Below are 26,682 nucleotides of genomic sequence, written 5' to 3'. Positions count from 1 at the left end.
TGAAGCCAGGACAGAGAGATAGGAGACTCGATAGCTAGGGGGAAGGACAGCAGATTCTCTGGCTGCAGACGAGAAGCTGAGATGGTGTGCTGCCTCCCAGGTGCCAGGTTTCAGTTTGTCTGTGGGGCTACAGAAGATCCCCAAGGGAAGGTGCGCCGCAGAGGTTGTGATGCATGTTGGACCAACAACATAGGTAGAAAGGCGGATGAAGTCCTGCGCAGTCAGTATAGGAAGTTGGGGAAGATGCAGAAGAGTAGGACCTCCAAGGTAGTAATCTCTGGATTACTCCCACTACCCTGTGCTGGTCATGACAGGAATAGGATGATAGTACAAATGAAAGAATGACTGAGGAAGTGGTGCAGAGGGCAGGGTCTCATATTTCTGGATTACTGGGCTGTCTTCCGGGGAAGGTATGACCTGTTCAAACAGGATGGGTTACACCTCAACGTGAGTGGGACCAAGATCTTTGTAGGCAGGTTTGCTAGAGCTGTTGGGGAAGGTTTAGACTAATTTGGCTTGGGATGGGAAATGGAGTGATAGGGCTGAGGATGGGACAACCTGTATGCATGTTGATGCATTGTGTAATGAAACTGAGGAAGTGTGCCACCACACCAACACCTGGCCCCAGACAGATACTGTACCGATTTGTGGAGAATGCAGCAATTGGCAATCGGCACTGATCTGGGCCGACAATTATGTGTCGGGCAGCACATAATTAATTAGCATGTGTATTTCGGCTTTTCTCTTAAAGATGAGCTGGGTGCATCCCGGCTACTGCTGGACCCCTGCGTGCTTCGCGGCAATGTATCACTCGGCGGCCTGGAGGGTGGGGGCCACTGCACCACCCAAACTCCGACTCAGCCTAACACACCATCATCAGTGTGCTTGGCGCTGAACCAATTCCGGTTAGTGATACTTCACTGTACATACATTATTTCTACTTTATATCGGCTGTGTATTTTTACATGTTATTTGGTATGATTTGGCAGCTTCATAGTTTAAAGATTACTGGAGAGCGCGTGCACCGTATTTTTGTCAACAGCGCTTGCGTGAGATTTTCGCTCCAGAGAACATTTCAGTAATGATTGTGGAAAAGTATTTCTACTTTATATAGACTGTGTATTTATCATATCATTGCTGCTTTTACGATATGTTACTGTTATTTTAGGTTTTATGTGTTATTTGGCATGATTTGGTAGGTTATTTTTGGGTCTGTGAATGCTTACAAAATTTTCCCATATGAATAAATGGTAATTGCTGCTTCGCTTTACGACATTTCGGCTTATGAACCGTTTCATAGGAACGCTCTACGTTCGGATGGCGGGGGAAACTTGTACCTATACTGTAATGGATTTACTTATTTATTATTGTTATTTTTGTTATTTTGTTTTCTCTTCTACATTATGTATTGCATTGAACTGCTGCTAAGTTAACAAATTTCACGTCACATGCCGGTTTGAGATTGGCATGTATGACATTGTGGCTGAAAGATCACAGTTGGGAGCTTAACATCTAAAGCAGAGAGGGTGGAGTGGCTCTTGGTAAAAAAAAAATAAAATCAAATGCTTAGAAAGAGGTGACACAGGATTGGAAGATGTAGAATCCTTGTGGGTAGAGTTAAGAAACTGCAAGTGTAAGAAGTCCCTGTTGGGAGTTATATACAGGCATCCAAACAGTAGACAAGATGTGGGATATAAATTTCAATGGCAAATAGAAAAGTCACGTAATAAGGGGAATGTTACAACTGTCATGGAGTAGTTCAATATGTATGCACATTGGGGAAAATCAGAAACACATGAAATTCTGCAGATGCTGGAAATCCTAAGCAACACACACAAAATGAAGAAGGGTCTCAGCCTGAAACATCGACTGTTTATTCATTTCCATAGATGCTGCCTGATGTACTGAGTTTCTCCAGCATTTTGTATGTGTTGCATTTGAAAAATCTGGTTGGTGCTGGATCTCAAGAAAGAGAATTTATAGAATGCCAGTAAGATGGCTTTTTAGAGCAGCTTTGGTTGAGTCCCCTTGGGGAAAGGCAATTCTGGATTGGGTGTTATGTAATGAACCATATTTGATTAGTGAGCTTAAGGTAAAGGAACCCATAGGAGAGTGATCATACTGTGATAGAATTCACCCTGCTGTTTGAAAGGGAAAAGATAAAGACAGATCTATCAGTATTCAGGTGAACTAAAGCAAATTACAGAGGCTTGAAAGAGGAGCTGGCCAAAGTTGATGGGAGGGGGACACTAGCAGAAATGATGGCAGAACAGCAAATGATGGCTGGAGTTTCTGGAAGCAAATCAGAAGGCACAGCAAAGATATATCCCAAAGATTAAAGCATCATACTATAAAGGGAGAATGAGGCAACTGTGGCTGACAAGAGAAGACAATGACAGCATCAAAGCAAAATAAAGGGCATATGGTAAGTTAGAGGATTGGAAAGTTTTTTAAAAAATCAACAGAAGGCAAGTAAAAAAAAATATGTGGATAGGAAAGATGAACCATGAAGGAAAGTTAGCGAATAATATCAGAGGATACCAAAAGTTCGTTTCAGATATATAAAGAGTGAAGGAGAGGTGAGAGTGGATATTGGACAGTTGGAAATTGACATTGGAGAGGTAGTAATGGGGGCAAAGAAATTTGGGATGAACTGAAGTATTTTTCACCAGTCATCACTGTGGGAGACACTAGCAGTATACCAGAAATTTGAGAGGGACAGGGGGCAGCTATGAGTTTAGTTGATAAGAATAAGGAGAAGGTGCGTGGGAAGCTGAAAAATCTGAGGGTAGATATGTCACCTGGACCAGATGGACCACACCTTAGGGTTCTGAAAGAGGTAGCTGAAGGGATTGTGGAGGCATTAAGAATGGTCTTTCAAATATCACTAGATTCTCAAATGGTCCTGGAGGACTGGACAATTGCAAATGTCACTACAGGTTTCCCCCGCCATCCGAAGGTAGAGCGTTCCTATGAAACGGTTCATAAGCCGGAATGTCGTAAAGTGAAGAAGCAATTACCATTTATTTATATGGGAAAATTTTGTGAGCGTTCGCAGACCCAAAAATAACCTACCAAATCATGCCAAATACAACATAAAACCTAAAATAACGGCAACATATAGTAAAAGCAGGAATGATATGATAAACACACGGCCTATATAAAGTAGAAATACTTTCCCACAATCATTGCCTGCACTGTTCTCCGTAGCGAAAATCTCATGCAAGTGCTCTGGGCAAAAACGCGGCGCTAGTGCTCTCCAGTAACCTTTAAGCTATGAAAGCTGCCAAATCATACCAAATAACACGTAAAAATACACAGCCGATATGAAGTAGAAATAATGTATGTACAGTGTAGTATCACTTACGGGAATCGGGAAGACAGCGCAGAGCACACTGATGATGGTGTGTTAGGCTCAGTTGTCGGAGGTTGGGGTGGTGCAGTGGTACCCACCCTCCGGGCAGCAAACCAATACCGATCCATGAAGCATGCAGGGGTCCAGCGGTAGCCGGGAGGCACACAGTACATCTTTAAGAAAAATGCCAAAATAAACAAGCTAATTAATTAAGTGCCGCCCGGCACGTAAAGGTCGACCCAGATCAGAGGCGATTGCCGATTGCATCGCCTCTGATCTGAGCCGACAATTACCTGCCTGGCAGCACCTAATTAATTAGCATGTTTATTTTGGCTTTTTTCTTAAAGATGTGCTGTGTGCCTCCCGGCTACTGTTGCAATCTCCGCGAATCGGTATCTGTCCACAGCCTAGGAGTTGGGGTGGTGGGACACTGGGGTGTCATCTCATCGTCGCCTGTTTCCATTAGGGCAGGCAAGGTCATCTTCTTCTATCTCTGCCTGCCTCGATGTCGAAGGTCGAGGTTCGTCGTCTGCTGTGGCAGATGTGGAAGGCTTGCTTGACTGCTTAGCGTCGCGCATTTTTAGATCATACAATTCTTTGTAAGAACTCAAACCATCCTGAAAATATCCCCTAAACCGACATACCCTTTCAAAATTAAAACTGTACTTTATCATTACTCATTCGGTTTCGATTGTTATCCTTTCGTCTTCCAATTGCATCAGCTCTTCATCTATCAGTTGTTGGTCATGGGATGCTAAAATCTCTTCAACATCATCTTCGCCAACTTCCACAAGCCAGACTCACTTTGTCCTTACTTCGTTCACCACGGTCAAAGCGCTTAATTATGTCTAGTTTTACGCTAAGTGTAACACCCTTACGAGCTCTTCTAGGTTTTTCCGATACCATAGAATTCATCACAGGCACGTGTTTAAACAATGCCGGCGAGAGTCCAGGGGAGGAGCGGTTGCTTGGGGCGCGCGGCACGCTGCTTTTTCCGTGCGCTGCTTTTTTTCGTAACAGTGAAAACACCTTCTGTTAGCAAAAACAGGGAACTAATTTAGGTCTATCGTAACAGTGAGGTTTCGTAAAGCGAATGTTCAAAAAGCTGGGGACACCTGTATACATTTTAAGAAGAGAGGAAGGCAGAAGGAAGGAAATTGTAGGCTTGTTAGCCTAACTTCAGTGGTTGGGAAGATGTTAGAGTCTATTGCTGAAGGGGGTTATTCTGGTTGGCTGCTGGTGACAAGGTGTTCTGTAGGGATTGTTACTTGGACGGTTTCTTTTCATGTTACATGTCTGTGATTTGGAGGACAGAATTAATGGCTTTGTGACCAAGTTTACATATGATAGAAAGATAGGTGGAGGGGCAGGAAGTGTTGAGGAAGCAGGGAGTCTGCAGAAGGACTTGAACAGTTTGGGAGAATGGGCAGCAAAGTGGCAAATGTAACATAACGTAGGGAAGTGTATGGTCATGCAGTTTGGTAGAAAGAATAATATATAGGCTATTTTCTAAGTGGGAAGAAAATTATAGCACAGTACTGGCCCTTCACCCCATGATGTTTTGCCAGTCTTTTAACCTACTCTAAGACCAATCTAAGCCTTCCCTCCCACATATCCCTCCATTTTTCCATCATCCATCACCCTATCTAACAGTTTCGAGGTCCTGAAGAGCGAATATAGGGGTCTAGGTAAGAAGCTGAAAAGCAGGATCTGCTTGTGCCATGGCCAGTGACGATAAGATTAGGATGACATGCCAGGTGAATGTGTGGCTGAAGAACTGGTGCTGGGAGCAGGATTTCAGATTTGTGAATCATTGGCATCTCTTCTGGGGAAGCTTATGACCTGTACAAAAGTGATGGGTTAAATCTGAACTTGAGGGGGACTAATCTCCTTGCAGGCTGGTTTTTTAGAGCTGTTTAGAAGGGTTCAAAATATGTAGGCAGTGGACAGGAGCACAAGTCAGAGAATGGAGAAGTTGTTGCCAAGTTAGATGCAGCATATAGAAAGACTGTGAGGAAGGATAGGCATTGGATAGGATGTAATTGCATTCACTTGATGGGTTGAAATATGTCTACTTTAATGTGAAAAGTATCAGGAGCAAACGTAATGAAAATAGAGCATGGATCAGTACATGGGACTACGAAGTTGTGGCCATCTGAGACTTGGCTGTCAGAAGGGCAGCAATATCTGCTGGATGTTCCATAGTTCAGATATTTCAAAAGGGACAGGAAAGGAAGTGGAGTAGTGGCAGTGATAATCGGAGACAGTATCACAGCTGCAGAAAGGGAGGATGTCATGAAGGAGTTGTCCACTGGGTCAGTGTGGGTGGAAGTCAGAAACAGGAAGGGAGCAATCCTTGTGTGGGAGAATTACATAGACCTGCCCAACAGCAACAGAGACACTGTAGATTAGATTAGGATGCAGATTTTGGAACGGTGCAAAAATAATCGGGCTATTGTCATGGGTGGCTACAACTTTCCCAGTATTGATTGGCGTCTCCTTAATGCAAAAGGTTTAGATGAGGCAGAATTTGTTAGGCATATCCAGGAAGGTTTTCTGACTCAATATGCTGACAGGGCAACTGAAGGAGAGGCCAAACTGGATCTAGTACTAGGCAATGAACCAGATAAGGTGTCTGATCTGTCAGTGGATGAGGAACTCAGAGATATTGACCATAACTCCTTGACCTTTACCATAACCTTGGACAGGGAATATATGATGACATGGATATTTATAGTATACTGCTATTTATAAATAGCTGTATTTAATTGGGGAGAAAATGTATTATGATGCTATTATGTGGGAACTTGGGAGCGCAGGTTTGGAAAAGATACTCTGGGTAATGCAGATGGGAAATGTGGAGATTGTTTAGAGAGCACGTGCATGGTGTTCTGGATAGGTTTGTCCCACTGAGGCAAGGAAAAGATGGTAAAGTGAAGGAACGCACATCAAAGTTGCTGGTGAACACAGCAGGCCAGGCAGCATCTCTAGGAAGAGGTACAGTCGACGTTTCAGGCCGAGACCCTTCGTCAGGACTAACTGAAGGAAGGGTTTCACCGATGCAGAGGAGGCCGCACCGGGAGCACCGGATGCAATAGATGACCCCAACAGTGAAACCCGATGTAGATTGGGGGACCGCTTCGTCGAGCACCTCCGCTCCATCTGCCACAACAGACAGGATCTCCCAGTAGCCACCCACTTCAACTCTGCTTCCCACTCCCATTCAGATATGTCCATACATGGCCTCCTCTACTGCCATGATGAGGCTAAACTCAAGTTGGAGGAGCAACACCTCATATACCGTCCAGGTAGTCTCCAGCCCCTTGGTGTGACCATAGAATTCTCCAACTTCCGGTAATTCCCTCCCCCTCCCTTCCTCTATCCCTATGTCACTCTGCCCCCTCCCCCAGCTGCCTATCACCTCCCTCATGATTCTGCCTCCTTCTACTACCAATTGTGTTTTCCCCTATTCTTTTTTCACCTTTCCTGCCTATCACCTCCCTGCCTCCCCTCCCCCACCCCTTTATCTTTCTCCTTACTGGTTTTTCACCTGGAACCTACCAGCCTTCTCCTTCCCACCCTCCCCCCCACCTTCTTTATAGGGCCTCTTCCCCTTCCCTCTACAGTCCCGACGAAGGGTTCCGGCCCGAAACGTCGACTGATCTTTTCCACGGATGCTGCCCGACCTGCTGAGTTCCTCTAGTGTGTTGTGAGTGTTGTTTTGACCCCAGCATCTGCAGATTATTTTGTGTTTAGGAGCTCGAGAGGGTCTTTGAAGAATTACGAGGGCTTTGAGTAGGATTGAGGGAAAACCCCAAGGCATTCTACACATATGTGAAGAACAGGAGGGCGACTAGAGTGATGGTATGACTGATTTAGGGAGAAGATATGAAACGTGACTGGAGTCAGAGGAGATAGGGGAGGTCCTTAATGTATATTCAGTGTTCATCTGTGAGATGAACCTTGACAAGGGCTGATATGCTGCAATATATTAATGTTAAGAAAGTGGATGTGCTGGAACTTCTGAAAAATATTAGGATAGATGGAGCTAGACAGAATATACTTTTTGTTACGATGAGAAGAGACTGCACCTTTGGTGATAATTATTGAGACTTCACCTGGCATAGAGGTACCACCGGGAGATTGGAAATTGGCAAAAGTTATTCCTTTGTTCAAGAAAGGTTATAGGGATATTTCTGGTCATTATAGACTAATGAGTCATGTCACTGGTGGGCAAACAATTGGAGAGGTCTTAGAGAATTTAGTGGAAGGTTTTACGAACTTTAGTGGAAGCATTTTCTGATTACAATTGTGAGGGATGGCTTGTGCCTTACAAGCTGCCTGAATTCTTTAAGGAAGTAATAAACAAATTGATCTAGGCAGAGCAATCGATGAGATGTATCTGTATTTAGTAAGGCATTCCAGAAGGTTCCCCACAGGGGGCTCATTCAGAAAGTCAGGAGATGGAATACAAGGTGTTGCTCCTTCAAACTGAGTGTGGCCTCGTCACAACAGTAGAGGAGGCCATAGACTGACATGTTGGAATGGGAATGGGACGTGGAATGAAAATAGTTGGCCACTGGGAGATCCTGCTTTTTCTGGTGGTGCTCAGTGAAGTGCACTCTCAATCTACATCAGGTCTCACCGATATACAGGAGGCCACAGTAGGAGCACCGGGGTTATTTTCCAGGGGTTCAATACCCACTCTCAACTCTCATTAACTCTTTACATAAAATTGAAAAATCTTTGGTATGCTCTTTGATATTATTAGGTAGCTTACCTTCCTGTTTCATCTTTTGTCCACATTTTTTTTTGGGTTACCTTCTGTTCGTTTTTAAAAGCTTCTTCCCATTCCTCTAACTTCCCGCGAATTTTTGCTATATTACATGCCCTGTCTTTTCCTTTAATGCTGTCTTTTCCATTTATGTTGTATCTGATCCCTTGTCAGCCAGAGTTGTGTCATCCTCCTTTGAGAATATTTCTTTATCTCTGGGATGTATCTATCCTGCAACTCCCAATTTGCCCCCAGAAAATCCAGCCATTACTGTTCTGCCACTATCCCTGCTAGTGTTTCCATTCCAATCAATTTTAGCCAGCTCCTTTCTCATGCCTCTGTCATTCCCTTTACTCCACTGTAATACTGATATATCTGACTTTACCTTCTCCCTCTCAAAATGTGTATCTCATAGGCATTCTACAAATCCCCTCTCTTGGAATCCAGCACCAGCCTGATCTACCAATCTACCTGCATACTGAAATCCTTCATGACTACTATAACATTGACACTTTTACATGCCTTTCTATTTCCCTCTGAAATTTGCATCCCACATCCTGGCTACTGTTTGAGGGCCTGTGTATAACTCACATCAGGGTCTTTTTAGGTTTGCAGTTTCTTAACTATACCCACAAGGATTCTGCATCTTCTGATCCTGTGACTTCTTTCCAAGGATTTGATTTCATTCTTTTGCCAACAGAGACGCCCCACCCCATTTGCCTATCTCCTTGTCCTTTGAGTGCAAAGTGTATGCTTAGATTTTAAGCTCCCAACTTTGATCTTCATTCAGCCACAACTCAGTTAGTGATGCCCGCACCGTCATGCCTGCCAATCTGTTACTGCGCTATAAGATCATTTACCTTATTCTGTATACTGTGTGTATTTAAATATAACACCTTAATTCCTCTATTCTTCACAGATTTTGATTTTGCCTCTATGTTACCCTTGAACTCATCACACTGACTGAAAATTTGCCCTATCATATGCCTGTTCATCCTTACAATTTCACTACACACTGCACTGACACGTGTACCAGCTGCTTCATCCTCAGTCCTGGTTCCTATCCCAACTCCTGTTTTAAATGATTGGAGAAAGGTATAGTGAGGATGTCAGAAGTAGGGTTTTTTAAATGCAAATGATGTGTTCATGGATCACACTGCCAGGAGTTATGTTGGAGGCAAATACATTACAGACATTTAAGGAACTTTTAGATAGGCACATGGATGAAAAAAAATGGAGGGCTACACAGAAGGGCAACATTAGTTTACTGTTGGATTAGATTAAAAGTTTGGTACAACATTGTGGGCCGAAGGGCCTGTACTGTGCTAAACTGCTCTATGTTCTGCAGTATGCTTCCCATAAATTTGTCTCCTTTTTTTCTCCTGCCTTGGAGGTATGTCCTTCAGGACGATGGCAGCTCATTCAGAGGAACAGTACTCTTTGTAGCTCCTCTGCCTTTGGTGACCTCTGCTCTGTGTTGTGTTCAACATTGAGCAGTGACATTTAATCAGCTGAGAGGATGTGGCTTTTAATCATCAGGAGGAGATATTCTCACCAGTGTTTATCTTGGTGCCGGTCAGGATTTAAAGCGGACAGTTCCAGTGGCTGCTCCTATTCATCCAAACAAATCTACATAAACACATCTGGTAGATCTCTACTACCATTTAATACCTAATGAAGCATTTCAGTTTTCTCCGTCCACAAATAACAATTTATATGTTTTGCCCCAGAGCTGATTTTATGATCCTTTACAGCATAAAATGGTTCTCATGCTAAGCTCATGAAGCAATGCAAATAGTTAGTCAAAATCCTTTCACTTTAAGAAATGAGTTAACATTACAGAATCAAACTGGAAATTAAAAATGTAATAAGGTTTCTAATAATTATTTTCGGAACTCGAGTTACACAGGTTTATTGACAGTACCCATGCAGTTTACTGTGATGTTCAAAGAAAAAATATCTCCCAAAGTTTAGAAAGTAAGTTCATGTTTACTTTATCAGTGGGGTCTCCACGGAACTCTGTGTACTGACAGCTTGTATTGATCAAACCAATAATACAGATAATTATCAAATTTTTTGTTTCTAGAACTTGGCTATGGGTTGATTTGTTGCCAATTTGTCACGAAATGGAAAGCAAAATTTGTTTTTCTTTCGAAAGCTTAAAATAATGCAGAGAAGATACTAAATTCTTCTCTCCATTATTTTAAGACATTAGTTACAGATTATTAAGAAGTGTTTGTCTAAAGCTCTATTATAGATATGGATGCCCAAAAATCTTGCCTGACATAACACTGTCGAAGGTTCTGTGTTTATTTTTATTAAGCTGGTCGCTGCAAAGGACCAGAGCTTTATTTTGAACAAGTATAGGGTAGGCATCCACATTTTTCCTAACTCCTTCTCAATCAATTGACTGTAAACAGATTATTCAGTGTTCATCACATTATTGTCTGTGGAAGCTGGCTGTGCAAAAGTAACATCACCTTTCCTGCATTTCACCTTCAAAAACAAAGTACTTCATTGGCTATATATTTCTGTGGGATATTTTGTAAGGAATACAATAGGATTGTTAGAAAATATTTCCCTTATTTCCATTACTTTCAATCTGACTATTTTGATTTGGATCTAATTAGATTAAGGAAGCGAATAGTTGAGTTTTGGCAGTGCCATGATACATTTGGTACAATTTTTAAGGTTCATGCAAGAACAATTGCGAATTAATATATATTTTGAAATCAGATAAATATTACTTTCTGTGTAGGTGTCGCTTGAAGTTAAGGGATCTCAATTCAGTATAGTTCAGCTAGTTGCACCGAAGTACTATGTGTAATTAGGCATAATAATAGTAAACACAACAGTTAGTAGGTGTAAACTCAAAATTCTCATGCTAAATTTAGTAACTAAGCTTAGTGGTCACCTCAAAGTAGGCTATTGCACTGACTTCTGGTGAAATTACAAGAACTTTTAGAAAATTATCAATGCTTGTGTTTTCACAAGCTTAAAGCATTTTCCCAGTTTTAACGTGGCCTTATCAGTACAGGCTTAGAAGTAGTCAATAGGAAAGTTGTTTTTAGTGGGTATTACTTTCTTTTCCATTTATATTTGCACAACCCTCCTTCAGGCCTGTGCCTCAGCCAGAATCAGATCTGTATTTAGATTACACACATACTCGGATTACAATTTAGGTTATGATGAGATCTAAGGGCACATCTAGGATGGTCATGCTCCCTAACTAGTTACATCACCATTTCTTTTTAGTACATATTCTATTAAAAATGAATGTACAATTGATTATATTTTTGTACTTTGAAATGCCATGTTAAAGTTGGAAAAATACTCTTAATTTTGTGAAGCAATTGAAAGAATTATAGGGCACTCTCCTATTTTTCTGAGTCTGAACAGAATATTCTTCATTCACTGATTTCATCATTGCAACAAGCATTGAATAGCAAAGATTTTGGAAAAAGAAACCTTTGGTGCATTTAAATTTGACCATGCTTCAATTGAACAAATTGCTGAATGACCACCTTATCATCTACTGTGATTGGAACTCAATGGATTTTGTGGCGGAAAGTTACTTCCACTTTTGAAGTAATCTTGAATACATAAATTCATGCATCACTGAAGGAAGCTGTTCAATCCATTATGCATGTTCCATCTTCCCCTCTCACCTCTTTATCTAGTTTATTCTTTTGAAGATTTAGATTGAATCTGCTTCCAGGACTCTCAGAAGCTGTATATATAAATATGTTTTTTAAATACGCATGCTCCTTTTGATTCTTTTGTCATTAAACTTACAAATGGAATGTTAACTAAAAGCATAATTAAGGAAAGAATGACAGCAGCTGAGATGGCATCAGTGGAAAAATGAATGGTTAATATTTTGTGTCGTAGAGCATTTGTAGCACGGATAGAGATTATTTGGCCCACTGAGTCCATTATGACCACAGTGCCTCCTCAGCTAGTCCTAATTTCCTGCATGTGGCCCATATCCTTCTAATCCCTGTCCTTCCATGTATTTTTAACCCAGCCAACCTGTTCATATTCCATACCTTCACAGCATGGTCCGGGTCAATTTTGACCCGGCTCAAGAATCCCCTCATAACAAGCGTTTATACCAAATTTTGAACCACAGATCTATTTAGAACATATAAATAGCCTATCTGACATTAATAAATGGGTGATTAATCCTTAGTTAATGTTTCAGCGATCTAAAATCCATTTCAATAGATACGGGTCAAATTTGACCTGGAACACCTCAATGTACAAAAATTTGTAGCACATGTACAAAAGTATAAAATTTTTAAGTATAATTTAACGCAAACAACAGGAATTCTGCAGATGCTGGAAATTCAAGCAACATACATCAAAGTTGCTGGTGAACGCAGCAGGCCAAGCAGCATCTATAGGAAGAGGTGCAGTCGATGTTTCAGGCCGAGACCCTTCGTCAGGACTAACTGAAGTCACTCTTCCTTCAGTTAGTCCTGACGAAGGGTCTCGGCCTGAAACGTCGACTGCACCTCTTCCTATAGATGCTGCTTGGCCTGCTGCGTTCACCAGCAACTTTGATGTAAATTTTTAAGTATTTTCATTTTTGCATATTTTGGGTCACTTTAGGTAAAGTCATCAAATTTTGGCTAAAAAAAATAGCATTTAGGGTGTTTTTACTGCTGTCAAACGTCAAAATGGGTCAAATTTGACCCGAATAGTATGTAATGGTTAAGATCTTTTTTATTATACCTGCCTCCTCTGGCAATTCATTCCATATACTCAATGTGAAAAGGTTGCCCGTCCGATCCATTTTAAACCATTGCCCTCTCATCCTAAATCCACTGTTTGTCTACTGCCCTCACTTTGCATTGCATACAAAGCTAGGCAAGGAGTTAAACACCTTCTCAAAGATGACCCAAGCCAAAGGTTTCATCAGGGTTTTTAATGAGAAAACTTTGTGAAAGTGCAGAAGATTAAGCAAAAGATGTATTAGATTCAATCCAGAGTCGCCTCGTGCCCGAATACACTAATATTATTGATTATTCTCACAAACAGTGTTAAAAAGGTAATACAAACATGCTGCATTCTATAGCTATGCCGTGGATTAGAGCAAACTCATGGCGTGACGCTGGCTTAATAACGATAAACGATGAACATAATATTTCCATCAAAGTACATCTACGAAATGTTTACCAATATTAAGAAAGCTTAAGACTCACAGATATTGCCATTCCAAGGGCAAGTAAAGAGGGATGGGGATGGATGTCTTTCTACTTTGTGTGCTTCGAGTCAAAATCTGAATGAGCCCCTTCTGGAAGTGATGTAAAGAAAAAAAACAGCTTATGAACATGGAGTGATGTTTGTACAAAATGAACTGCATACAAAACGAACAGCACCTCTAGAGTTAGAATACTATGCCCCCTATTTTGGACTCCGCTATCCTGGGGAAAAGGCAGTTGCCCACCTTCTATAAGATGGCCTGTCATTCTCCTACATTCTAAGGAATAATGACCTAGCGTGGCAAACCTCTGTATAACTCAGGCCGTCTAGTCCTGGAAACATCCTCGTATATGTTTTCTGCACTGTCTCCAGTTTAACTGCGTCTTTCCTATAACAGGATAACCAGAATTATACATGGGACTTCAAGTGCCGCCTCACCAATGACTTCTACAGCTGTCACCAAATGTCCCAACTCCTACACTCAGAGTCCTGACTGATGAAGGCTAGAGTGCTAAATGCCTTTTTCACTGTGCTGTCCACCTATAATGCTGATTTCAATGAACTATACGGTTGGAATCCTAGGTCTTCATGTCCCGTTGCACTTTCCAATGCCCTACCATTCATCGTATAAGTCCAACTCTGGCTTGATTCACCTCAATATTATTCTATATTGGAACTTGTTTGTGAGTTCTCGACTCACTTCCCTAACTGACTAAGGTCCCTCTGTAATCTAGGATAGCCTTCTTCATTATCAACAACACCTCCCAATTTTGTATCATCTGCATACTTACTGATCAAGCCTTGTGCGTTTGCCTTGTTACATTAATAAGAAATAACAAAGGACCCAGTACCTCAACCTGCAGCACACCACCAGTCACCAGTTTGCTTACTCTTAGTCAGATTGTGCCAATCCAATAGCTGGTAGATACTGTCCCTCAGAATTCCCTCCAGTAACTTCCCCTCACTGATATCTGGTTGACTGGCCTATAGTTTTCCTCAGCTTGACTTACTGCCTTTCTTAAAAATGGATCAATGTCAGCTACCCTCCAGTCTTCAGCAACTTTTTAGTGGCTAGCAAGAATACAAATATCTCTGCAAGGGCCTCTGCAATACCAAATATGGCTGTCCACTAGAAATGCAGCAAAAGGCATTGGATCTAGCTGTGGTACTGAATACTCGTGCTCCAAACTAACTGTGCCTCCAGATATGATGTTCTGGCTTCATGAGGATACCTACATTTTTCAGCTGTTGCCATGCATGCCAGGTTAGGGGCTTCGGTTTGAGGGGCAGCTTCATTTGTATCAGGATGGCAAGCAGTGGGAAGATGTATAGGTACTCTGCTCCAGTTACATGTACAAAGCTAAAACAAAGCAGGCTTGCAGCTGGGTAAGCCTGTATTTCAGATAGCTGGGATCAGCAATGTACACCAAATTCTAGAGGAACTCGACAGGTCAGGCAGCAACTACGGAGAGAAATAAACAGTCAACACTTCGGACCGCGATCCTTCACTAGGACTTTATCCCCCTCCATAGATGCTGCCTGACTTCCTGAGTTCCTTCAGCATTTTGTCTGGCATTCAGGATTTCCAGCATCTGCAGAATTTCTTATGTCTCTGATCAACATTTTAGATTAGTAGGTGGGTGGACAGTGATCAGAATGACACATAAACTTGTTATTGCTAGTTTTGATTATATAACCTTAGAACTAATCTTTTTTGCTATTTATTCTAAAAATGAGAAATGAAGTTGTTACTTATTTCCAATAATGAGAAATTAAGGTATTTTGCCATCTTAAGCTCAGCTTAATTAATGTTGAAGAATAAATGGTTACATTTCTTTATTTGCCAGCATTTAAATTTTTAAATTTATTTCTTTCAGGAAACTCAGATTGTAAGGTTTATGTACAGATAGGGTGTTCTTGAGGAGCTGAAATATTATTCGGACTTTTCCTTTTATATGATTTTATCTACTTGGTATATTAGATTTGTCTGGGAATCGAAGAGTTAAGTTTACATCTGTGATGCTGGGAAGGCTTGTTAGCTGTTTGGTTATTTGCTTGATTTCCAACATGGACCTTTAGCATTTGAAGCTTTGGACCAGAACTATCCCTGAATTATACTGAAACCTTTTCTGAACTGATCTTTGGAAAAACCTGAACACAATAATGCATTCATTTCACATATCAAATATAAAGAGGCATTGAATTTTAATATTTTGGATGGATTTCTTGGAAATAATAAACACTTACTACAGATATGTAAGTCATTTCTGTTGCTTGTGTGAAGTAAAAACGATTTGATTGTATTGTTAAGCCCTCGCTGTCGAATTATTTCTTACTATGTTAAAGCCACAGAATTAGAGTTAGTAGTTTATTGCATGATTTGTTTTTATGTATGTGTTCTCCTTTTACACAGGCACTGCTTTCTGAAGTAGAACTGCAGGTGGACAACCACATCAGAGGGGTTTATGTGAACATTACTGCAATTTGTCCTGATGGAAGCACAGTTACAGGGCAAAATAAGTGCAGAAATGTGAAACCTAATGAAACAGTAAGTTTTAAAAGAATCTCTGCGTCAGGGATTCCCAACTTTTTTTATGCAATGGATGAATACCATTAATCAGGGGATCCGTGGGCACCAGGTTGGGAACCCCTGCTCTACTTTCTATAAATTTAGTTCAAGTTGATATTCCTTGGATTACATAATCTATACAATGTTTTTCACAGAAAGAGCACACTTACTATTGTTGGATCACTTTATATTCATGCTGCAAAAGAGTTTGACTTCCTGGCAGCGGTTGAAAGTGGTTGCAAGTTCTAAAATTGTTTCCAGTAAATACACATTTATCTGAATTATCATCAGGTTTATGTCATGAAATTTCTTATTTTGTGTGCACAACATAAGAAACATAAAAATAAAGAAAGAAGTAGATATAATTAGTGCAAAAGAGGAATAACAAGGCTTTACAGGAGGAATGGAGATGGGCTAACCACTACTGAAGAATTTAAAGTTGTTGACCCTCTCCACCTCTGATCCTCTGATGAGGACTGGCTCATGGACTTCTGGTTTCCTTCTCCTGAAGTCAATAATCAGCTCCTTGGTCTACCTGACATTGAGTAAGAGGTTTATTGTTATGCCACCACTTGTGGTGCATCTGGGCTAATGGAGATCGTGGAGGAAATATTGTTGCCAATCTGAACTGACTGGTATTTGCAAGTGAAGAAATCGAGGATTCAATTGCAGAAGAAGGCTTCATTGACCATTTAAAAATCTGATGGCAGAGGAGAAGAAACTGTGCCTAAAAAGTTGAGTGTGGGTCTTCAGGCTCCTGTACTTCCTCCCTAATGGTAGTAATGAGAAGAAATTGTGAGGAGCCTTACATATTATCGAGGCATCAGCTTTTGAAGTTGTACTCGATAGTGGGGAGGGTTGTGTTGTCTGAGTCTACAATCCTCTGCAACTTCTTTTGATCCTGTACCAGAGGATGATACAACCAGTCAGAATCCTCTCCACAGTACATCTGTAGAATTTTGCTGGAGCCTTCGGTGACATACCAAATCTCCTCAAGCTCCTAATGAGGTACAGCCACTGGTGCGCATCTTCATGATAGCATCAATGTGTTGGATCCAGGATAGATCTTTTGAGCAGACGATGCCCAGGAAACTTACCACTCACCCTTTCCACCACTGACTGCTCAATCAAGACTGGTGCGTGCTCTCCCAACTTCCCTTCCTGAAGTCTACAATCAATTCTTTGCTCTTGTTAATGTTGAGGGCAATGTTGTTGTTGCGTTACCACTTGGCCAGATGATCAGTGTCACTGCTGTACGCATCCTCATCTGCCAATCACAGTGGTGTCATCGGTGAATTCATTGATGGCGTTATCAAAGACACAAGTAATTCCAGGTAACAGCGTGGTGAGAGCTTTGACACTAAATGAACTTGGGCAGCTTGTGATGTAAACTTGGATATGACAGCATTTTTCTATTGCAGCTATTATTTTTGAATACATTCTTCTGCTCATTACCTCTCTTAATGTCACACAGTTCAACAAGCATGAAGAAGTAAGTCACTGGCACTATTTATAGGAATTGGTTTATCGCTCAGTTATAAAAAAGCCTTGTGCTCTCTGGAGTTCTTCAGATTTGGTTGGAACCCGCAGAGAAAGGTGTAGCAGGTGCTAAAAAACTTTGCCTTCACATTTAAAATCCTACTATTACGGATAAGTGATTATCAGGCCTTCCCTTTTCTTTTCAGCAAGGCTGAGAGAATGAGCAAAGGACATGCACACCAGAATAGACTGGTGCACAAAAAAATGGGGAGAGGAGGGTAGCAATCTACCACTTACTGTCATACTGCACTTCCTGTACTGCTGAGGAAGATGCAACACCCATCCATTCACCTCTTCCCTTCCCAATGTCAGAATCAGGTTTAATACCACTGGCGTATGTCATGAAATTTGTGGTTTTGTGGCAGCAGTACATAATAATAAACAACTATAAATTACAATAAGAAATATATATAAGAATATAAATTAAGTAAGTAGTGCAAAAGGAGCGTTAGAAATAGTGAGGTAGTGTTCATTTTCTACCAAACAGTCCCAAAGGAAGCAGTGATTCACATGCACTTCTTCGATTCTAATGTGCTGTATTTGATGTTTACAATATATTGTAAAAATAAACAAAGAAAAATCGGCATGTTAAGCATCTGCACTAAGTTGGTAGGAGAGGCCCTGAGCTTCTGTTTGTCAGTTTCATTCACCAACTCACTTCCACTCTGATTTTCAGGACTCAGTGTGGAGATCTTCAACTCATACTTATCTTTCTGTACCAGAGCTCCCCATTTCTGCCACTCATCATTTTCAAGTCAAGTCAAGTCACTTTTTATTGTTATTTCTACCGTAACTGCTGGTACAGTACACAGTAAAAACGAGACAACATTTTTCAGGACCATGGTGCTCTATTAACAATACAAAAACTACACTGAACTATGTAAAACAACACAAAACTACACTAGATTACAGACCTACGCAGGACTGCATAAAGTGAACAAAACAGTGCAGGCATTACAATAAATAATAAACAAGACAATATGCACAGTAGAGGGTAGTAGGTTGGTGTCAGTCCAGGCTCTGGGTATTGAGGAGTCTGATGGCTTGCGGGAAGAAACTGTTACATAGTCTGGTCGTGAGATCCCGAATACTTTGGTGCCTTTTACCAGATGGTAAGAGGGAGAAGAGTTTGTATGAGGGGTGCGTGGGGTCCTTCATAATGTTGTTTGCTTTACGGATGCGGCGTGTGTTGTAAATGTCTGTAATGGCAGGAAGAGAGACCCCAATGATCTTCTCAGCTGACCTCACTATCCGCTGCAGGGTCGTGCGATCCGGGATGGTGCAATTTCAGAACCAGGCCGTGATGCAGCTGCTCAGGATGCTCTCAATACAACCTCTGTAGAATGTGGTGAGGATGGGGGGTGGGAGATGGACTTTTCTCAGCCTTCGCAGGAAGTAGAGACGCTGCTGGGCTTTCTTTGCTGTGGAGCTGGTGTTGAGGGACCAGGTGAGATTCTCCGCCAGGTGAACATCAAGAAATTTGGTGCTCTTAACGATCTCAACGGAGGAGTCGTCGATGTTCAGCGGAGAGTGGTCACTCCGTGTCCTCCTGAAGTCAACAACCATCTCTTTTGATTTGTTCACATTCAGAGACAGGTTGTTGGCTCTGCACCAGTCCGTTAGCCGCTGCACCTCCTCTCTGTATGCTGACTCATCATTCTTGCTGATGAGACCCACCACGGTCGTGTCATCGGCGAACTTGATGATGTGATTCGAGCTGTGTGTTGCAGCACAGTCGTGGGTCAACAGAGTGAACAGCAGTGGACTGAGCACACAGTCCTGGGGGGCCCCCGTGCTCAGTGTGATGGTGTTGGAGATGCTGCTTCTGATCCGGTCTGACTGAGGTCTCCCAGTCAGGAAGTCTAGGATCCAGTTGCAGAGGGAGGTGTTCAGGCCCAGTAGGCTCAGCTTTCCAATCAGTTTCTGAGGAATGATTGTGTTGAATGCTGAACTGAAGACTATGAACAGCATTCGAATGTATGTGTCTTTTTTTGCCCAGGTGGGTTAGGGCCAGGTGGAGGGTGATGGCAATGGCGTAGTCTGTTGAACGGTTGGGACGGTACGCAAACTGCAGGGGGTCCAGTGAGGTGGGCTGTAGGGTCTTGATGTGCCTCATGACGAACCTCTCGAAACACTTCATGATGATGGATGTGAGTGCGACGGGACGGTAGTCATTGAGACAGGACACTGAAGAGTTCTTTGGCATGGGGACGATGGTGGCGGCCTTGATGCACGTAGGAACGACGACGCTACTCAGGGAGATGTTGAAGATGTCAGTGAAAATCTCAGCTAGCTGGTCTGCACATCCTCTAAGCACTCTGCCAGGAATATTGTCTGATCCGGCAGCCTTCCGTGGCTCAGTTTTCCTTTTTCTTTTTGAGCTTGCTAGGTATCTTCCACAACCTCGCTATTTACAACAGACACAAACCAAGAAAGTAGTTTGTTCATGACTGCTACTCCTTTTACCCCTATTAACCCATTTGGTCTCAGTCTATCAGAGATGCTCTCGTTCGTTTACCTTTTCCCTCCTCCATTTTCTCTGTTCCTGCAAGTGAATATGTTTCCACAGATGTTGCCTGACCTATTGAATATTTCAGTATTTTCTTCTAATATTACCTTTGAGTTGTGTGTTCTGATTACAGCATATGTTACAATGGAAGACTATAAGGAAGATTCTTAGAGAAAAGACCACACAAAAAAGGCATTAAGTAATATAATTGCTTGTTCAAAGGACCCAGCGCATGCATCAGACACCTGTAAGGGATGCTTCTTGCTTGCCCTTGCTCAATATAGCTGGCAACACTCTTCTGGCTAGAAACCTATGGTCACTCCTGGTTGCGAAGTAGGGCTATTGTAACTTCCTGCAATCAAAATCAGGTGATATTTGAACCAATTTCTCACATACTGGGTGAGGTTTCAAATTGAGATGAAATATCAAACTGAGACGTTAATTTCCATTCAGAAGAATCTAAAATATAATTTGACACCGTTCAGGAAAAAAGAGGTTTCCCACTGTTTTACCTAATGTCAATACAGTTGATTGTTCATCCACTTTATGAATGGAAGATCACATTTTCCCCTCATGTGGTGGTATAAATAGAGCATAAAAGTTAGTTTCAGACAAGCACTATTCAGATTTCCAAGATATTTTGTGGAATGCCATCAGATATGGGCACCACGGTGGCATAGCCGTTAGCACGATGCCATTACAGCTCAGCGTGTTGGGGTTTGGGGTTTAATTCTGATGCTGTCCGTAAGGAGTTTCTACATCTTCTCCATGAACTCGTGAGTTTCCTCCAAGTGCTCCAGTGTCCTCCCACATTCCAAAAACGTTAGTAGGTTAATTGGTCATTGTAAGTTGTCCTGTGACTAGGCTAGGGTTAAATAGACGGATTGGTGGGTGGTGTGGCTCATTGGGCTGGAAGATATGTTCTGCACTGTATCTCTAAATAAATAAATAGAAATTATGCTGTTATAGATTACAAACATCTGTTGAATAAACAGAGTGGTTAAATCCATTTCAAGTTGTTTATGGAATAATGCACACTAGGAAAACTGAATCGTATTTGAGAGAAAGATGGATGCAGCTGAGGTAGAATGGAGTAGAAGATTATACCTTTAAGGGTAGAAGCTGCCTCATATGAAGTTTAAATATTACTGGTCAGTTCTGCCTGGCATGTTCCTCTGCAATTTCTATGTTGTTTATAGAAATTCACCCTCACTCCTCACTTCTCACTCCAGTAGCCGGCTGGTGGTGTAGTGGCATCAGCACCGGACTTCGGAGCGAAGGCTCCCGAGTTCGAATCCAGCTGGCTCCCTTGCACGCTTTCCATCCGTGCTGGGTTGAGCGTGAAGCTCGCAACTCGGCCTCATAAAAATAAGAAAACCTGCTTAGAAAGAACGCCGTCATGACAGCGTCCCGATGACTCCACTCGGAGTTAAGGGCTTTCTTCTTCCTCTTCTCACTCCAATAAGCGTGGAAGTAGGATGGAAATAAACTCCATGCATGTGACTTTGCAACACATGTCAATTAATAATAATTTTGTACAATCATAAAATTGCATTGATTACTTTTCTGGCCATTTTACCAGCAATTGATTTGAAATAATCAAAATTCAAAATGACAGACTATAGCATGGTAACACCTCAAGAATCCTTTTTTGATATCCTTTTCTTTTTTTACTCCATTGATAGAGCATTTTATTCTCATAAATGGTTACAATATGCTAAATTGAAGGGGAAAGTTATAATGGCTTTGTATTTTGTTTGGTTTCGTGTTTGCATGATATTAACAATTGTAGATCTAAAGATCCTTGCATTTAGCTCCAGGGATTGTCAGAGCTAGAGGGAGGAGCAGAAATCTTTTAAATAAATCAAAACCCAACTGTTAGCTGAAATGAAAGGGCGATGTGAATCAAGTTCAGTCTGCTTCCATGGAATGTGAAAATAAGCGATCTGATATCGTTGCAGAATAATGCGTTTCCACATGAATTCCATATCTACCCAGCATAGAGAGAGAGGCATGTTCCTTTGTGTGTTGTTATCAATATCCAATAACAGAGCCACAGTGAAAACAACAATGATGTTGTTTTCAGGGTTAAAGGGCAGATTGTTTGTTTGTGTCTCCAGCAATCTACATTTATACAACCAGTTAACAGTGAGAGGCTAGATATAGGTTTATGGTTTACATTATTCTGAGGAAATGTAAAGAAGCTCCTCAGAGCAAAGAAATATAGAATATTTTAGATGGATCTTATTGGATGTTAAACAGTTGAGTTGGAATTGAGAGCCAAAGAATGTGGAATATTAAACAAAATGATACTGTCTAGAAATTAGTCATGTATAAAATTAATTCTGTGTAAATGCAATCATGTCAGTGATCATTTCCCGGTTGATTAGCAAATGTTGGGAAATCAGGGAATTCTGGGTGTGATTCATCATAACCCAAAGGACATTTGCTCTAAGGCAATCACCATGGCGTCAAAGATCATGCACTGCACATTTTCCCCCATGACAAAGAGAAATCTATGTTCTGGGGAAAACCTATAGTTTTCATTGTTAATTCTTTAAACAAATCAGGAGAACATCACACAGGCTTAGGAGTGGAATAGCAATTAAATTGTGGGTTTTGCCACATTAGTGTTCTGCTTCATCCTTATCCTCAGTTTTTAATGGCTTGCATGTTAATGAGTTTATGGAGTTCCCATCACTGATCACAGCCTCTTTTAATATCTATGGTGCTCACCTGGCACTCAGCTCTCGCCTGTGGCTCCCCATAGCTGTTTGCATGGGACAGCGGCCACACCCCAGGAAACGGCTTCGACAAGCCGGCTAAACCAGGTGAGAGTAGCCGACGGGTCTCAAACCCTCGGTGAGATAGGGGGTTGTCTATCCCAGCATGTGAAGACAGACTCCGGCGGATTGAGCGGGTGAGACCAATGGAAGGTCCAACAATCAAGAAGGCAGTCTCTGCAAGTGTCGTGGAACGTGTAGAGCAGGACAAGACACAGAAGACATCCTGGTCATCCACTGTGCCTAGTCCCATCTCCAGCCGTCCCAACTCTGTCTTGTCACTGGATCCAGATGGGAATTGGGAAGAGAGAGTGAGGTTGACGCTGCACAACTCTCCCTCACTTAAATCCAAATCATGCGCTAGTCTTGGCACCATCATAATGGTGTCAAGGTCCTCATCGACATTGACGATGGATGAATAGCTATCAGTGCTGTGTTCAGTGGTCATTGGATCACACTGAATAGGGTTGTGGTGCCACTCACAGTATGGGAGGCAATCAGGCCAAACCCTCACTTGGGGTTGCCCAGGCACATTAGAATTGTGATTTTCCTCCCATGTGCTTTCCTTAACTCCCAAGCAGCTTATTCTGCCACTGATGAGCAGTAGTGATGGGGAGAGTTCTTTTGGCCTTGACTTTCCTCCAAGTAGTCAGGCTAGCAACTGTGAGGCAACAGAGTATTATGCAAATGTCTTAGGCACACGTGTATACCTCGAAGTCCAAGTAAATTTATTATGAAAGTACAGCTATGTCACCATATACTGAGATTCATTTTCTTGTGGGCATACTCAACAAATCTATAGAATAACAACTATGACAGAATCAATAAAAGACCACCCAACTAGAGTGTTTAGACAGACTGCAGAAGACAACAAACTGTGCAGAACAAAAAGAAACAGCAATAATAAATACATAAGCAATGAATATTGGGAACATGAGATGGAGTCCTTGAAAGTGAGTCCTCAGGTGCAGAAATATTTCATGATTGGGCAAGTGATGTTGAGTGAAGTTATCCCCTTTGGTTTAAGAGCCTGATGACTGAGGGGTGAATACTGTTACTGAACCTGGTGGTCTGAGTCCTGAGACTCCTGTACCTTCTTCCCTTGGCAGCAGTGAGAAGAGAGTATGACCATGATGTGGTGATGACGCTGCTTTCCTGTAACATGCTTCATGTGGATGAGCTCAATGGTGTGGAGGGCTTTACCTGTGATGGACTGGGCCTTATCCACTACTTGTAGGATTTTCCATTCAAGGGCATTGGCACAGTACTTTAGTAATTTTATCTATTTCACTATACTATTGTCACACAAAAAAAACCAAGTTTCATGACATATGTGAGTGATGATAATCCTTATTCTGATTGGGTCTCTATTGTGAACTGAGCGTGGGAAGAGAGGAGAGCAAGAAACACCAGAGGGACATACTGTAATGACCAATCAATCAATTACTTGGAATCAACTGACTTTGCCTGAAAACTATAAAGGTCTCATTTTGATGCAGGAACCTGTGGGCAAAATCCCCTTTCATTACTTCTAATAAGTTTTTTTTGTATCGTTTCATGATTTTACCCCAAAAGAGCACGAGGACATTTAGCATTCTGTTTATCATTAACAAGCTTAACATACCAGGACAGGGGAAATCCAGTTGTTAAGCAAGCAGGTTTCAAACAAAAAGAAAGATAGTTTTTAATTTTTATCTTGTATTTTACTTACATTTTGGTAAAATATACTTATAGCCGAGCGTGGTCCTCCCAATGCTAATTCTCGGATTTTTCTTTCGATTTAGGCCTCGTTTAATGTGACAATTGGAGTGACAGAGTGTTTTGAAGGCATCAAGTCTATTACTTTAAAACCCGTTGGATACAATGAAACAACTGTTATTTCTATAAGCAGCACTTGTACTTGTCAGTGCAAAGGACCTAAAGGTCATGAGTGTGGAAGATGCTTCAATAAAGAGATTGACCCAGATTGTAGACTTTGCCAGTGTGAAGACAATGCTACCAATTCTTCCTGCAGAGGATTGTCCCAAGAACAATGTCTCACTGAAAGTTGCCGGCAATATAAACACCAACCTGTTTGCAGTAATCGAGGGATTTGCAACTGTGGGAAGTGTTTATGCTACCAAACGAAACTAGGTAGAGTTTATGGAAAATATTGTGAACTCGATGACTTTTCTTGTCCTTATCATCAAGGGCAGCTGTGTGCTGGTAAGCTGATGAATTCATGACATTCATTAACCTCCTGTAGAAAGCTAACTATTCACTAGATTGTTACACTATTTCTTTCAATATTAGTAAATTAAACCTTGATATGGAACTTTATAATGAGGATGTGAATTTTAATCCTTTTTGCATTGTTAATATCCATGCATACATTTAAATGCTATCTTCCGTACTTTATTGCAAATAACAGAGTATGAGGATCTCTCTCAGCAACAGTGCATCATGGTTCCACATCAGATAAGCATACTGAGAAATAAAAACTACTCTCGAGCAACCTTATGATCAAAATTCAGGGAAAATGGCAGCCATTACTGCGACTCTGGAGACTAGTAACTGAAAATCTGTGAGCAAACTAAGAAATTTGAGCATTAATCTCACATGCCCCTTTTGTATCAGCAGCATTTTAGGGTCAAGCTTGAGCCAAGTACAAATAGAAATCGTGCAGGTTAAATGTGCAGAAAATGACTGTGATTTCCGGAAAGCACCAACCCACTATCTTTCCCTTTTAAATCTCAATGCACCAAGCTTCAGGTGAGCAACTATTACCCATTACTGGTCCTTTCACCCCCCCCCACCCCCGCCCACCACCTCCCCTCCCCACCATATCCCTCAGGAGTGGCATGTTTCTTCGAGTCATGAATCTTATCTGCGATTTCATATCCTTTTATTTACTAACTAAAATTGGTCAGTGAAAACAAGATGGGCATACAGTGGTATGTTGGGGGCCAAGCAGTTGCCAGGGAGATTAGTAAGCATTGCCACAGCTGTTTTCTTGGATGATTATGTGAAAGGCTTCCTTCACTGAATTTGTGACAGCTGCAACATTGATATATGTTAATTATGACAAACGAGCTGCACTGAGGAGCTCAGAATATCCACATCAGCCATAAATGCTGACAATGCTGCCTCAGCTTGTAACTTGTGGTCAGGACAAAATTGAACATGGATATCTGCAGCACAAAATGGTGGGCTTCAATGGTGAGATGCAGATTGCAGAAGTCCATCCCTGCATGTCCAAGCAGAAGATAAAATTGTTTGAGTGAAGCTTTCCTGGTGGCTGTGTGCATTCCCCCTCAGGTCCAGCACTGGAGGAACTGAGCACTGTGATCAGCAGGCACGAGCCTGCGCACCATGATGCCCTGCCTCTCATTGCGGGAGATTTCGACCAGGCCAGCTTGAAGCAATCTCTGAACATCTACCATCAACATATCACCTGTGGAACCGGAAGAGCTGTTTAGTAACTTCAAAACATTCAACTAATTCAAAGGTTGACACGGGAGTCCAGGAATGTGGATGTAACTCCGGGTATACTGTAAGCGAGGCACACACATATCATGTGGCAGCTTGATGATGTATGCAATTCACGTATTTATACATATAACTCATAATGAATTATTTGAATGAACCAGAATGCTTAATCAGCCAATATACAGTATATACACAAGACTACTCAAATATTAAATAGACAACACTCCTCCCTGCTTAGCTATAAACTCCAACTCAATTGAGAATGCATCTCAATAAAATACTCAGTACATTATATAATACAACTACTATATACAGACATCCACGGCATAGTAAATTTTCAATTGTCCCATTCAGGCTTTGAGATTAAATCAGTGTGGATGATTTCTTACTCTTGTGGGTTAACGTCTTACCTGATAAGGAGGATCACTCTGCTTGGCAGGTGAGACTTGTTGCTGTGAAACAATCTCAGGTTCTGGG

The 26,682-nt window shown here is 41.6% G+C and overlaps 1 protein-coding gene across 1 annotated transcript in view; it reads left to right on the top strand.

The window, feature by feature from the left end:
* itgb8 (integrin, beta 8) overlaps window positions 1-26,682 on the top strand; it is a 115,748-nt gene that overhangs the window by 34,616 nt on the left and 54,450 nt on the right. The window contains exons 9-10 of the mRNA XM_063043746.1: window positions 15,751-15,885; window positions 24,522-24,942. Of these exons, the coding sequence (XP_062899816.1) occupies window positions 15,751-15,885; window positions 24,522-24,942 (556 nt within the window). The remainder of the gene's footprint in view (window positions 1-15,750; window positions 15,886-24,521; window positions 24,943-26,682) is intronic.

This window comes from Mobula hypostoma, chromosome 3, assembly GCF_963921235.1.
Source record: "Mobula hypostoma chromosome 3, sMobHyp1.1, whole genome shotgun sequence".
NCBI lineage: Eukaryota > Metazoa > Chordata > Chondrichthyes > Myliobatiformes > Myliobatidae > Mobula > Mobula hypostoma.
The sequence above is the reverse complement of the archived record's forward strand: the minus strand, read 5'-3'. Positions and strand labels throughout refer to the sequence as shown.